General features: G+C 41.8%; 1 protein-coding gene across 1 annotated transcript in view; it reads left to right on the top strand.

The window, feature by feature from the left end:
• Positions 1 to 16,136, top strand: part of lrp1bb (low density lipoprotein receptor-related protein 1Bb) — a 243,376-nt gene that overhangs the window by 88,866 nt on the left and 138,374 nt on the right. Inside the window, exons 4-7 of the mRNA XM_041951416.1 lie at positions 10,680 to 10,799; positions 11,421 to 11,549; positions 13,905 to 14,162; positions 15,061 to 15,223. Of these exons, the coding sequence (XP_041807350.1) occupies positions 10,680 to 10,799; positions 11,421 to 11,549; positions 13,905 to 14,162; positions 15,061 to 15,223 (670 nt within the window). The remainder of the gene's footprint in view (positions 1 to 10,679; positions 10,800 to 11,420; positions 11,550 to 13,904; positions 14,163 to 15,060; positions 15,224 to 16,136) is intronic.

Here is a 16,136-nt window from a genome sequence, read left to right as displayed (position 1 = left end):
CCTGTAGTTCTTACTCATTCGGAGTGAGTGTTTCATTTAGGGTGCAGAGATGGTTGAGCAGTTTTCCGTGTAAGAGGTGTCTGCTAATACGAGAACACCATGCAGTACACGTCTAAATTCGACTGACATTTAGGCAACACATTAATAAGCACTCCGGTATTTTTATCCCTGACAAAGCTCGACCCAAACCATTACATTCATCATTAATAACCTCATTTAGTAATAGCTCATGATTGCTTGACATTTACTGCAGAATCAGTTATCATCATTTGTTGATGCTCAAGTGCGGAGGAAAAAAAAAATTCCTGCTCACACGAAAAACAGGTCATTTGAATATCAAAAGCGGAACACAATAGATATGATTTGTGCTTTGTTAACCTTCCAGCCTTAAAATTCCGAGGCCTGTGAAGCTGTTTCAGACAGCTCGCGTCATATTGCAAGAACCGCAGCGTGGCTGGGACTCGACTCACATGCTGTATACACATATCCACCGCCCCACTCTAATGTAGTGTTCTGTTAAAGCTGTCACGCGTGTGCTCACTCTCTCATTGTCAGTGAAAGAGCTGCTTCGCTGCGCACAATGCGAACCACGGCTGCCACAGTTATTGCTGGCGCTCGCTATTCCATTTCATCCCCGTGCAGGCTCTGATTCTGAGGCTTTTTCCCCCCACTGGGGACGCTTGCTGCTCCCTGATCTGTCTCCCTCTCTCTCTCTTTGTGCGAAGCTTTCAAGTGTATTCTCTCAGGGAAAAAAATGGATCAATGTTCTGTATCAACTATCTAATATCTGCTCTGTCTAAATTTGGTTCACATGAGTTGAATGAACTAATTTTCTCCATGTGCTCGTTGAAATGAGTGGATTAGCTGGAAATTGCATTACCACAAAGCTGGAAGCAGGCTGTTGTTTCTGAGCTTGGGAAAAGTTCACTTTTTAGAGATGCATGGTTCTCACTGGACATATGATGATGATCTTATAGAGCAGGCATGTCAAACTGATTCCATTAAGGGCCGTGTGGCTGCAGGTTTTCTTTCCAACCAGAGAGGAGCACACCAGGCTGGAATCAAATAATCAGCTGATCTCAGTCTGCAGCTGATAACTAAGTGATCCCTTGATGTTGATTGGTTGGCCTGCTGTGGTCCTCGTTGGTTTTAACGAAAACCTGCAGCCACATATTTGACATAGAGTATGATGCATAAACTACCCAACAGTCTGTGTTTATGTCCATCTGTTTGTTTGTGTGTTCTCAAATTTGCGTTAAACATCTTGGTGGTTGACAGCAGCGTGTTGCACAGTAAGCACCCGAACTCGTCATTTTTCTTTCACTTTCACTTATACCAGTTTGTCTTGAGTCTTGAGGTGCGCCCATGGCGACTCCCTCGAGTTCAGCTGCTCTCCGTCCTCACCCTCTGTCATCTTTCCATCAAGTAAATTCGAGCTAGCCCACCTGCATTCCCCCGAAGCAGAGACGTTGTTAGCATGGGCCCAAGGATTGGTGAGTGATGTCACCGTGATGCGGAAGTACTCCTGTCGGCTACACCTGCGCATGGCGATGGCGTCACTTTGCGATCCTTAACATGTTTATTTCAGACAGCAGCGGAACGCTCTGAGGCGCTTGAGCTTCAGAAATGCTTGGGAAATTGCAGCTTTTGTGGACACCGTGTGATCAATAAAAGAGCTGTGCTGCTGACAAGCTATTTGATTCAGAAAACAGCAACGCTACCATCATGCTACTGACAAGCGTTGTTGAACTGTAAGAGGCAGCTGAACAAAACCTCTCAGTTAAACTTTGAAGCACATCATATCATGGTTTTAAGCTCATCACCTTAAAAGAGCTGAGACCTACAGGGGTTCACAGTTGTGAAACAGATTGTCCTGTCAGTCTGTGAAGCTAACATCAATGTTAGCTCGAGCAGCTACAGTGCAGAGCTGTCAGCACTATCATGAGGTGTTGCCAGTGTGATGGCCGGCTATGTAGCTGTTAACAATAAATATAATACAGTCTTTATTGTCATGACTAAATTTGAGTCATATCCAGTATTAAATCAAAATAAATGTCTGTTAGATTGAAGTTAGAAATGAAACAAGACTAGAATCTTTTATCTGATTTTCTCCATGTAGAAACAAGTTATGTTGATGTAGACACCCAATACAGGCCTGTTGTTAAATTCAGATCAAATAATCATCATAATTGAATTTAAAGATTGTTTAAGATTGTTCAGAAAAAAGCAAAATTGTTATCAGTAAGTTTTCCTCAGCCCCAAAACCACTAAAAACCTCATACATTTCACTGATTAATTACATAATTGAGTGTAATCAAGGATTGTGTGTTCATTTTCAAATATCCCTGCTTATCCTTAAAAAGACATGTACAGTGCTTTCAGTTGAAAGGGTTAAAGGCAGATCAGCTGCTTATTTGGAGACACCATCGCAGATGTGATCGCAATTTAGATTTCGAGACACTTTGCTTTAATACAATGTCAGTGGTCTTCCCCAGTTTGTCTTCTTATGTTTGGGTGCAACTTGACATTGAAATTACTAAAAGTTAAGCTGTTATATCCGTGTTTACTCACACATATTGAGAACTGGGTGTTGCATGCAGGATAATGCCTCTGACCTGGTTTATGACACAGAAATTAAAGACAAATGAGGAAACACAGTCACAAACTGCTTCCTAGAGCCATAGCTGGTTGTGATTAAAAACCTGATTGGACTTTGAGCGTCAACCTGTGCCAGTCTCACTCACTCCGGCAGAAAATCGTCAGCGAAAAATAATCCTCTGAATGCCGCCGAATGTTACAGCGATGAGGTGCGGCTGCCTCGTTGACAGGCTCTCCAGAGCGTTTGATTCCAAAACACGTGGATCTATTTCTGCCACCCAAGGGTAATCTGGACTCTTATGCAGCGACGATTTCCATGTCGTAGTGTTTGGGATTTAAATGATAGCTGCCTTTTAGAGCACTCTGGCTGAAAACTAGCAGGAAAAAAATCTCATTACTGTCGTGGAAGTGAGAAAGCATTGTCTCTCTGGTTCATACCTTACTCGTTTTTTTTCTAATAGTCTCAGACTCTGACTCTAAAAATAATATAGACAACATTAGTATACATTTTTCTTGTTCTTATGATAAAGCTTCTGAAAAATAAACAGTGTCAAACATGCGCCTCCCCTCCCACCCTCTGTCTCTGAACAACATTCAATTATCTCACTTGATTAACTTTTCATTACGACAACTCAAACAAACAAACACTTTTCTCCAGGGTGAGGGAGCCCGTGATAAGTGTTGCTCTCGCTCCGAAATGACTAGCCATGAATACAGCTCAATGAATATTTTTTAAGTGTTTCTCAGTAGGTTGAAAATGTGCAGCCTTGTAGACTGTAACGTATTAGCATATTTATTAAATGTTTGCCCCTCTAATGGATGGAACATTTACAGTAAGTAGTCAAAGCGATCGCTCTCCTCTCTCCAACGGTACTCTGCAATGTGCACGGCTTTTTATTGTGTCATTCTACCTCACTGCAGTCACTTTACCGGAGAGGATGAGGCTTAATTCTCAACAGTGTTTTATTTCCTGCGTCTGCTTTTGATACTGATGCATCTGATGGTTTAAAAGTAATTTCCAAGGAATTTGTCAAAGTATTACATGACATTAAAGTCATCTAATTTTAAATTCTGTCACATTTTGCTTTGCTTTTTGATGAGTTGAAGCTCCATGCCTTGTTATCCTGGTTACACTGGTTAGGATTGACTGCCAGGCCCCACTGCACGCTATATAAATAACAGCCGACACGACACTGGCAATCAATATTTCATGCATCTTACTTTGTTGTTCCACAATCTGGCAAGATATTGTCACTCATATCATTACTCTCCCTAATATGAGGAAACAATCTGGTGTCATCAAATCCTATTACGGAGGATTTTCTTCCTCAGGAGTGGTTAGAATTAAAATTTCATTGTTTGCTGGGAGATTTCGACACCCACACCCGTAATGTTTCTTCCAATATTTAAGGGCATGTCAGAAGCCTGGCAGTGTACCAGTTCTCAAATCCCTCAGCGAATTGTGCTTTGAGGGATTAACAGCATTTACTGTCACATTTGAGCCCCAGTTTGAGCTACAGGATTACAGTTTTTTGAAAACTACATGTATACGCGCATGTATCTCTCAATTTCTTGGGAAAATTATACTTTCTAGACCATCCGGACAGCTCCATGTCACATCAAAGCCGGCACACTTAAGCTTCTCAGATAACTTTCTAAAGCCTTGTCAATAAATGGTGTCACTACAATCATTGCACATCTTATACAAATAATATTTCCCTGCGCACACTTCTGGAAACTCTTGAATGTTTGAACCCCGGGGAATTCATGACCCAGTTTCATCGCCGTGGAATCAATCTTGTCATTCCTGCCACCCAGAGGAAACCAACCACAGCTACAGACCTACATGGTCTCTAATTTATGGGTGAGAAATCCACTCATTAAAGGTCCTTGAGCCAGCCATGGGTGAACCTCTGTGTTGGGTTTGCATCTTAATTTGGTCCCATATTAATTACAAGCCTTGACTGCAAACAGTTTTGAGAAAGGCTGGCGATTCACCGACAAAGACCATGGCCATCCCTAAAGGGAAGCCATAATTAGGCCAGATGGGGCAATCTGACTGTTAGCCTTGGGTTAGCCTTTTCTCGCCCGTGGTGTGGCTTCTTGTTTATGTTGGCAGAGGAACAGTGCCACACTCACCATTCATACTCTGCCATCTGTGAGGTTGAATGTGGACAGTCTGAGAAACTTCTGTGAGAGAGATGTGTGACTTTTTGTTTGACTGATGCTGTGGAGTGAATTGTATGTCCCTAATAGGCAGAAACTGGATGCTACTGTAGGTTTCCAGTTATATATGTATATATTTAAAGGAAATAAAAACTATAATGTTACTGCAACTCTTGTGCATATTGTTCTACTTTTTAAAAAAGGATGAAACCATTTTTAGAAGTATTTGTTGAAAGATTAATACAACACATGTTTTTATGTGCTGTTTGTGAAACCAGTTGCAACATCCAACCTTTAGGAGGACCCATTTTATGGTGAAGTCTGAAGCCACGCTTGCTTACATTAACATTAATAGACTCTTCTTTTTGATCATGTTGTATAAATACCTGCTAAGTCACCGGCTGCTCCTGCACAGCTCAGTGTCGTGTTAGTTGCTGTTGGCCGTGTCTCTTTCATGGATGCAGTTGTCACAGAGAAGCATGTGAAGAGCTGAAATAAAAGACTGAACTAAGCAATGGCAAAAAGAAAAAAAAAAGCCTCACATCTGGTTAACTGCCTGTGCAGCAGGGGGGCTGAAGTCATATTACTAAGTGTCTGCCCGTAAAGACACTGCACCAATCAAATTAGAGTCAGTCAACACTAATGTAGGAGGCAATGCCAATGCAGAAAAAATTAAACTTAGATTTCATCTTTTTGGGTCATTAGGTTTTTCAAACAAGTCAAAAAAAGCACAAATTTTGATTTCAGTTTGATTTTAATTGATTTTTGTCATCTTATAACGGAAAATTATCACGACTGCGGGGGTTGATCTGATTACGTGACTTTGATTTTTTATTATATTATTGTAAATAATAAACTCACCTTCCTCTACATTGCTGCTTTTGAGCTGTATGTGTGCTTTGGACGGTCCCCTTCCCCACTGTGAAAACTGGACCTCACAGTTTCTGTTAATCGAAGCGTACCGTGCGAGTCTGACCGGAGACGTATTGACACTGCTAATTTCCAGATCACTGACAGAGTTTAAGCAAATCCTAATTTTCGGAAAACCTCCATAACAAAGCAGCAGAAACTCCTGTGAGCTTCACATATCTCAACCCATTTTTTTTTTTTTTTTTTTTTTTTTACCAGGCATAATATGAAAACAGATGGAATTAATTTTGTGCAATTGCTGGAATCATTCTGTTGATACATCTGATTAGAGCAAATTAGACTGCAGTAGACTGCAAATTAGACCGGGCTCGCTGTTGTGAATGCATTAGCCTCTGTGTTTCAGACTGAGTAACATTTAACCGCATATTTCAGTAATTCCAACATTTTATCTACCATTTCTACATGGTGAAAGGATATCGGGTGCCTCGGCTCACGCTGCTTACTGTTTTACATCTGTTTGCAGCTCATGAATATTTCCGCATGTGCTCTGAGTGTCAGCAGCAGTCGCTTCTTTTAAGGTGCAGTCATACTTTTTCACGACGTAATAGAACAAATTAAGTATGCCACCATCTTTACAATGGTTAGAATGGTCATAATTGGAGTGTGTTCTTTCTTGGTGAATGCATGACAGCTGAATTATCCCTCCTTTGCAGGAGATGGCATATAAGAGATATATTTTCCTTAGTGCCAGTATTTAATAAAACGTTAGAAACTGTACAGATAGAAAGCAAAAAGCTTTCAACTCAGTACAGAAAGTGCATTTCCTCCGCATGAAGTATATTTCCGGACCATTGCATCAAGACCACAACATACGTACCTCGCTAGTGCTCTCACAGGTTGCAATGCATAGCTCCAGATACGTGAAGAGCGTCAGGCAGGCTGAGCGGCAGATATACAATCCCTGCAGCACTCTGTGTTTGCCAGGAGGGAAAGCTGATCATCTGGCGTCTTTGAGCAGATAAAAGGATTAGCTTTGAATATCGTCAGCCCGGCATGTAGTCATTTTGCATACTGCTTCACAACAGGGGAAGCGTGCTAGTTACCGTACCACGCGTTGAATAATAATGCCGAGGTCACATGGGGTCCACACACAAGCTTGAGAACGGGTAAACAGAGATGGCTGGAAGCAGTTCTTGACCCACCTGTCAGGGACTGACCATTTTTTAAAAAGTGTCCACCACCTCAGCATTTGATCACGCATTTTGCTTGATTTTCTTTGTTCGCGTGAATATGTGGAAAGGTTTGCAGGAGTTCACATCGAGCAGGGATGTGACCACACAGAGGCACGTTAACTGGATCTGAACTGAAGCAGTAAAACAATCTGTCACTAAATCACTATTAAACATGTTCCAGTTTATTTTTGCCCACTTCCTGTCTCCCGCTTTTGGCCTGCACGAGAATTCAAACACACATAGCCTGCAGATCTTTTTTTTTCTTTAATCAGCGGGGAGGCTACAGTAGCAGAAAGCAGCTTTCTTTTACAGCCCTGCAGAGCCATCATAACAGGGGGCCAGTCTGGAACCTGTTTGATACAACCCCATTGTTTTTCTTTGATTTGACTGACACACACCAATTCAAAGTGCAAAGAGGGCAGAGAAAGTCTGTTTACACTGAGCCATTCAAATGCTAATGTCTCAGAAAGTTAGCGGCCAGTGTCAATGTATCTATCCAGGCAGACAAATTTACCAGCATGTGGCGCTTTGTAGGTGGGTTTAATTCTGGTTATTTTCAACCTGGGCCTTTTCCAAAGCCATCGCCATCATGATGGCTGATTGTATTCAGTGTTTTGTCATTTCATTGTAGAGCATTGCGTGGCTCCACTTTGCCAGGAGTGCTGCTCTCAAGCCCACCCCAATATGTGCTGCACACTCCATATAACCCTTAAAATAACCAAAACACATCCTCTGAATTAGTTTGACGTGAATGTTTTGCTTTTACAGCTAGTTGCTCATATTCACAGAAAATGTGTTTTGAAGGCAGCCTCGGACGGCGTGACCCATTGACATTTAGCTTACGCTCAAAATAGCCTATAGTATGTAGTTTTTCTGTAAATGAAAGCTATGTGAAAGGATGAGTTTTGACCACTTTTCAGCTCTGGTTGTCAGTTTGGCCTTCATGACATGATTGGCAGTCAGCTGCCATTGTTTGCTGCTGCTGCAGAATAGCTCGAGTGCCTTAAGGTTTAAAGGTTGTAACTCTAGCTTTAAAAACATCATCCCGATTCCTGATAACAGACACTTGGGGAAAAAAATCAACTCAGACCCATTCAGTTGTGTAGAAAGAGCGATCTCAGGCTGAAATGCAGCATGCATTCTGGTGTCACTGCATGTTTATGCAGTTTACCCCTACATGGCAATAACTAAACAATTCAGCGAGTAATTCAGAGCCGAGCAAAGCAAGACAGATGCAATGGTTTTATATTATGTCATTATCAGTGCTGGCCACATTAAGAAACGCAGTAACAGTGTTACCAACAGGCTGTTGCGTTCATTTTCACAGGGTAAAACTTTAACGGCCTCTTGTTAAATGGAGCTGAAAATGCATTGTGGAGTTGTGTGTCTTTGTATGCATGTATGTACAGAACTGTAGGAGTATCTTTCCTGCAGCGTGTCTTAGTGTGAATAAAATGAGTCGTTTTGTGAAAATCTCTCCCGCGTGCATGGTTGGAAACTTCTGTTGAAGCTGCGGTGGTTTCAGCAGTCGGAGAACAATTTAGCCTCATACCACTACATCACTCGGCTCTTTTGTCTTCACGCCGAGCAATAGCAGCATAAGCGTGTTTACGGATCTGAAATGACTCTGAGATGAGATGTCCTTTGATACATGGACAAACAGTAGACAGGCTTATCTTTTCAGTTATGATCAATGGAGACAAAATGCTGTTTTTCAAAATATTCCATTATTCGTGTGAATAAAGACGTCATTTATGTCATAAAAAAATACAGTAGCTTTTAATATTTGAATGAAGGAGAAAACGTGGGCGCATGAATTTTGTTCAAGCATGAACAAAATATCTATCTGTGTTTGCAAAAGCTTATATTCTGACATGAGGTGCATCCTCGTATGACGAAAACATACTTTGTCTTATTGAGCCTATCACCTAGTGTGTCTAAACTTCACTTGGCAACCTTTGGATGAATGCTTGCACATTTTTGGTGTCACACTCTTCTTGTGGGTGGGTATGTAATTGCCACAGAATGATTAATGTCAACAACGCAACCTTTAAACACAGAAAAGCAGTACCATGCCCTTCTCGCATAGTCTTTTCCAGATTTTCCTCTAAAGTCTATCGAGCTGCAGCTCTTTGGTCTTCCAGAGTCATTTCACCACTATGAGCCAGTGTGGAGTATTAATAAATATCAAAGCAAACTCTCTCTGGCCATGGAAGACCAAAGGCTACGGGGCATTTACCATTTCAATCTTTCAGTGTTTGCTTGTTCTTTATCATCTCAAAAAATGAAAATGCAGTCATTTTCCATTCAACCCCCTGTCAGTCAAACCGCCTCTGAGGGCTATATGAAAACCAAATACACAGACAGTTCATCCCTATACTTCCATCTCAGCCTCTCTGAAGCTGTGAAAGGTAAGAGGGCCATTGTTTGACAGCCTCCATATTTTAATATCAGTAACAGTATTTTGTACAAACTTTAATGGAGTTTTTAGACTTACATAGTTGTATTTTTATGACTATTCTTTGAGTATTTTCATTTTAAAGTGAATATTTTAATAAATCCAACTTAACGTCAGTAAAGAAGTGTAGTGTAAGTGCTTCATGCCTCCGGCTTGTTAGTTACAGTTACTCCCCACACATCATCGCTATGTTCTTCTTTCGCCTCACTTAGAAACTATTTTTATGATTATCAGATGACATATTGGTCTCCAACAAGCTCTCACTGAGATTTATATATCGCTCTCCAAACAATCCAACCGCGCCATTCATCTCAATGTGTCAGCGAGCTCGCGAGAAAGTTAGATACTGTAATGAAAAATGGACGTCTGATAGCTCAGCGAGTGTTTAAAAGCGTCTGATCCACTGACATCACATAATTCCAGCTCTTAAAAATCAAAACCGAGGATTGGGTTTTCATTCAGAAGGTAATGATAGCTGAAGCTTTGATTGTCATTCAGCTCCCACTATGCTGTTGTATGTAAATACACCCTGTCAAGAAATGATTCGGTCTGCAGCTGCAGTATTTCATAATGTCATGAAATGGTTAGCACAGGAAACACAAAGGACTTTATCATTTGGGCAGTGGGTTGACATTAATTAATGTTCAGCAGTGGTGTATCAATCTCTGCGCAATTAAAGCTTTGTTTTGGGGGTTATATTTTCAGTTTTGTCATTTATTCTGCTGGTGCATTCATCTCGCCACAATTAGCTGTTCTTTGTTCCTCTCTGTATAAAGATTAGTGCTATACAGAGCATCATCACCAATCACAACATTCAGAAATTACATGGGAAATGACAACACGGGTACTTCCTGGGGGCTGCTACCAGACAATCAACGTGTCAAATGATGACTTTTATAATGTGAGGCTGGTAATAACTTTTAATCGTACAAATTTATGGAATTTATGAACTTACATTTTGGTGTCATTTAAATTGCATGGTAAAATAATCACTTTTACTCTTCCCCTGTCTAAATCCTGTGATATTTAATAACTGACACAGTGACATTTCTTCCAGTTATTTTTACATTCCCTCCTGCAGCGATCTTGTAGTTAACAGTTACACAAAAGCTTCTTTCTTCAAATAGTTCCCAATATATTCACACATTTTCATTTCCATGTGGTGATTCATAGAAAGTCTTGTCTAAACTTGTGACGGTCAAATGACAAGGGAGCAGTTGTGAATGAAAGGGTCACGACAAGAGGAAAATCAAAAGAGTAATTTCCCAAATCAAAAAGTAATTTCCCATTCCACCTACCCTTTCATATCTCTTTTCTCTCATTCTCACCTTTTCTCTTCCTCCTTCCCCCTGCAGAGCTGCTGTCAGCCTGCCACGAGCTCCGGTGCCGCTACGGCTGCGTCATGACGAGAAACGGCACCTTCTGTTTCTGCGCCGACGGCTTTGAGGTCGGCGAGGACGGGACGAGCTGCAGAGGTAGGATTCTGCTGCGTTGGTGGGGGGCCTCCTGCCATGGAGCCCCCCCCCCCAGCTCCAAGTCTCCCTTTGCCCTCGCCCAGACTTCCTTCAGATGAATAAGCAGGAGGTGCTTGGGTATATGAGAACCATCTGTCTGTAGGCCGAGCCTCATGCTGAGTGCATTACACCCCCAACACTTATGCACACACACACACATGCTATATATACAGATCACAATTTCTCTTAGTCTCTCTTTCTCCCTCTTTACGTTCTTCATATGTGCCACAGGCCTGGTGTCTGACAGTCAAGATTTTGCTGTCAAAGGTGCCTCTAGAGCTGTTGTGTCTCACCTGGACTCGGCACATACCTCATACCAAAGACATGGTGTAAAATTGCATAATTATGCTGGTGGAAGGGGTTTAACAAAGTAGCACTGCTTCCTGAATTTGATCTTGTTTGGGGGTGACACGAGGAAGAGCGGTTTATAGGGTACTGCAGCTCCAAAAAAGGCTCATTGGTTGCAAAAGTAATTATGCCTGAGGTGCCAGAGTGAGGCCACATTAAGTATACTTTATGTATTTGGGTCATGTTTGAGCACACCTAATTTGTTACAAATGACTCTCCTTCTTTTTCCATAAGATCATGATGAATGTGCCATGTATGGTGCATGCAGCCAAACCTGCACGAACACCTACGGGTCATACAGATGCAGCTGCACAGAAGGATACATCCTGCAGCCTGACAGGATATCTTGCAAAGCCAAACAAGGTGAGCGGCACACTTGCATCGGGAAACAACATAATCTGCATAGTACATATGTTTCATTTCTAATAATAAACAGGGCGGCGTTGTTCACCCAGAGTGGAATTCTAGCTCATCGTCGCCTTTGTGCTCACTAGCTTTAGGAGGGCAAGATTAATGTGGTTTAGCAGTGACCACATCTATCACCCACATGGGAATCGGTAGACGTGGTCAGGCCAGGATAATGATAAAATTAATGAGCATGAGATTTTAAGTGGGAGCAGTCTGGAGTATTTTGTGCAGAGACAATGCCCAGCGTCACCCTGATTTATGCTAATGCCTGATGCCGGTAACAAATCTGTCCTGATGAGTAAAACAGCCTACTTAGAAACAAAACAACCACAAGCGGTATTGTGTATTGGTGGTCCACCATCCATAAGTAAACAAGCTTAACCTTGTGTGGTGTATTTTTGTGTCATGCATTGAACAACAAAGTGAGGGAGATTTTTTCAGGGTGTTGTCACTGAGGCATATATGGGTTTTAAATAGCTGGAGGGCCAACACACCTAGCTTGGGAGAACACCGCTGTTGCGGCTTTTAATCAATGTGACTGGTGTCCTACCAGGAATAAACTGAATATGATTACCCATAAACTTAACTGAACCCAATGCTCACATGCATTAATATTAATTTAGCAGAGAGCGATAGTGGTACGGGGATAACGATGGGGTTACCATTAGTTGTAAAAGCTCATGAATATAAATTTCAGACAGAGTTCTCTGAAACCAGATGACGAGGAGCAGCAGCAGGGAATGAAAAACACATTAAGGTGTTGAGTGTAAGATTGAAGTTGAAAGTTTGCAGCACGAATGTTCTTTTGGTGGATTTAATCTTGTGCTAATTGCTCCTCATTTGGCTCAGACTAAAGAGAAAGATGTCATATTTTTTATTCTTATTTGAATCCTTAACAGAAATCTGACACAGCGCCCAGATGGTTTTCATGTCTGCTAGATAACGCACTTCACTGACCTATGTCAAGAAATGAAATGGCCTGTTTTTTTTCCTGCTACAGTATACACACAGTATCTGCTGTGTAAATCACATCCTTTTAGGTTTTGTTTTCATGACGACGCCCCCTGTCTTTGTATTAATTTGTCTGGATACTACAGTTACGTTGCAAACATTCACCAGCGTCAGCTTGCTGGCCAGGTAGCTAGTCAGCTGGTCAGCTACAACACACAAAACAGCACGCAAACTTACCTGCAAATATCACTTCGGTGCATTTGTGGGAGATGCTGCCGTGGTCTTTACTCTTCAATACCACCGCTTAAAAGACGTTGTCTGCTCATGGCTTTTAAGCTGCAGAGCAAGTTTGTTTACTTTGTCTCTCGCTCCCCTGCCAGAGCTCAGCCTGTCGGTCGCTGTCAAAAACAGGCGCTTCTCCCGGGAGAGGAAACGGAGTATTGGTAGCATTATTCGTGACTGCAAAAAAGGGATGACATAATGTCATTTCAGTGGGACTTTAAGCATGTGAGGCAAAAAACGAGCAACGACACTGTTAGAGTATTATGAAATGTGCTGTATAACGGTCTGTTCTAGAAATTTGCCATTACTTCTACACGAGCTATCATTTCCTGTGCTTGATTAAGAGTCACGACAGACACAAGCCTGGTCAAAACCCCATCTGCAACCTGGTGTGGGAGAGAAATGTCTGACTACTAAAAGTTGATTCAGAGCAATAAGAGGAAGCAGTTGTGTGACCAGGCATTCTGATTTATTGCCTATATTAGGAGAGCAGCCCTTGACTTGAACTTCTGTGGAAGATCGGGATAAATAAGGGCCCTTTTTAGGGGGTGAGCCTGATGTCAGAGAATGTGCACGGTCAATTAAGCCCATAAAACAGCTTATCACAGTTTTACTGCCATGGACTGTCCTGCCTCGACTCTCAGCTGGAGAGAAAAAGTCTCAATGTGTTGTGTTAGTTCAAATCAATCAGCTTTGAAAATGATTTTCTGTTTCATTGTTTTGGTGCTGTTTCATCCGGTGTTAGAGTTAGATTGTACTCTTTCTTTCTTCCTTCCTTTTGTGAGTTTTTGTGCAATTCATGCTCTCCACCTCTGATGGTGAAAGGTTCTTTGTTACCAAGGCATGCTTGCTGTCTTACTTCATTTCTGTCTTTTTTCTATTTCTCTGTGTTTGTGTGATCCTCCTCAGTATTTCGCTGTCATTTAACCCCATATTTGAAAAATGTGTGCTCTCTATTCCTTTTAAATGTAATCTTGTCTTTCGTTGAGGTCCGTTGGTCTCTTGATGTTTCAACAGAACAAATCGTGCCCTGAAATAAAGAAACTAATAGCATCCATATTTTTCCCTTCTGTCAAGATCCTGGCGACAGCCGTCCAATGCTTCTCGTCGGTGGTTCAGATCGTATTGTCATCGCCCACCTAAATGGAACAGGCCTCCAGCCCCTGAGGTCCCTGAGTGTAAATGGAACGCTGGCATTGGATTTCCAGCACAACCAGGAAAGTGTATGCTGGGTTCTGTCTGCAGAGTCCTCTGGGCATCTCCGCTGTGCTGAAACGAGGAATCTGCGTGGATTTACACGGGAGCAGGAAATAAGAACACAACAAAGTTTGCAACGTACGTTTTCAGCCCTTCGTAGTTTTCCTCTTCTCCACCTTTCCTGATAAATTTGAGTGATTATCTCCTCTCAGATGGTGAACGCTCTGACCTACAAGACCGGCGGTGCATCTTTTCAGCTGAGATAGACATCACCCAGCCCTCTCTCACACCGACATGCTTACCCTTCTTTCTGCCTCTCCTTTTTTCTCTCTCACGCGCTAAGCTATGAGCTCTCTGACTAACCCTTCATTATCTGTGCGATTGAAAGCAAGTTAGACTCGGCGGTTTTGGCCGTTCACCTTTCCCCTACAGCTGTGCTTCAAAACCTGCAGACAACACCAGCTTTGCTACTTCAAAAGCACTCTTTTCCTCCTTTTACTTGATCTGATCCAGATTCTCACAAATATCGAAGATGTTTGACATTAATTGTGCCTGATTTTCACTGGCCATTTTTAAAGGGTTTGATACCTTAGTTTAATACTGGTGCATGACACACCTACATCAGAGATGTCAGGGTGTCCTGTCCTTCACAAAAGCGTAATTCAAACCTACCACTCACAATCACAATTCTCAGTGGCCATGGTGTAATTTAAAGGGGCACTGTACCAATTTTACCTTTCAAGCTCATCATGATGAGCTTTTGAATGCTCTGCTCTGCCTCTCGGTGGATCTTTTAAATTAAAAAAAGAAAAAGAAATCCTGATAATGTCATCAAGGTCATCTCACCTTGTGCTTGGATTCTAGATATTTTTAACTGAAACCTTGCCAAAGTGGATCCAAGGTGCTGACAGTTTGAATTTCACAGCCTCTGCTGCTCAGATTTTGATCTTTCTTCTTTAAATATCTTCTTATACAGTGTCTCATATGTTTCCCGTCAGCTGTTTTGCAGGAATCTAACCCCTGTTTGTCATTGCAGATGTGGAGCACATGGCCATTGACTGGCTGACAGGCAACTTCTATTTTGTTGACCGCGTCACGGACAAGATATTTGTCTGCAACCATGGCGGGGACACATGTGTTACGATCCTGCAGCTAGACCTGGTGAATCCTAAAGGAATAGCTCTGGATCCTCTCATGGGGTGAGTGTTCTGCAGCCTATATAATCCACTGTCTCTGAAAGCCCTGCAAAGCTCATTTATCATCATGCATCTTTTGTTAAAAAAAAAGAAAAAAAATTCACTATGCATAACAATTGACTCGTCTGGTAGAATGTGAGCGAGTTACAATGAAGGGATTTAAATGATTCCCCGTCCTTCAACTCTTTTCTCTTTGAGCTGTGTAATTTGGTGGATAGCGATGCTTCAGACAGCTTCTACTGTCGAGACATTCATTTGTATTCACTGATTTCACCCCACATCCCTCAGTAGAAAATGCCCCTGCAGGACTTTCCATTACAGGATTTTTTTTTCTCTGTAGAGATCACAAAAAAAGCTGAGCAACTGTGGAGTAAAAAATATCCCCACAGAGAAAACTGAATCATTTACAGCATGTGGTTGACAGTTACATGGATCTCTATGTTGGTGAACTTGCAATATAGTTTTTCTAGTGGTTTCCTTTAAAGAAAAAATAAATAAATAAATGAATTGCATGTAGCAGTGGTGCCTGAATGTTAACCAGTTATCAGCAGCTCAAAGCTTTTTCTGCCCTCTCATTTCCAGTAAATAAGAGAAGGGCAGGACCATTATATTGTGAGGGCAGACACCAAGCTTAGAGCCAGAGCACATGTGTAATGATTCACATTTTCTCAGAGAGACTTTAGAAACCATAATACACTAATAATAATGATACACCTTTTCTTTTTAGTGCTTTGTAGCTCATAGCGCAGTAATGACCATCGATAACAATGCAAGCATCTTGCTGCTGTGCACCAGGTGTGTTAAACTGCATCATGACCAGCCCCCCATGAAGCCCAACAATGTAAACCTTAAATCTCAACCTGTAATTCATTTCATCGTTAAAACAGAACTGCATCGCTTCTTTGTGGATTTCCAG

Source organism: Chelmon rostratus, chromosome 13 (genome assembly GCF_017976325.1).
Source record: "Chelmon rostratus isolate fCheRos1 chromosome 13, fCheRos1.pri, whole genome shotgun sequence".
NCBI lineage: Eukaryota > Metazoa > Chordata > Actinopteri > Chaetodontiformes > Chaetodontidae > Chelmon > Chelmon rostratus.
Note: the sequence above shows the minus strand (reverse complement) of the source record. Positions and strands in the feature narration are given on the sequence as shown.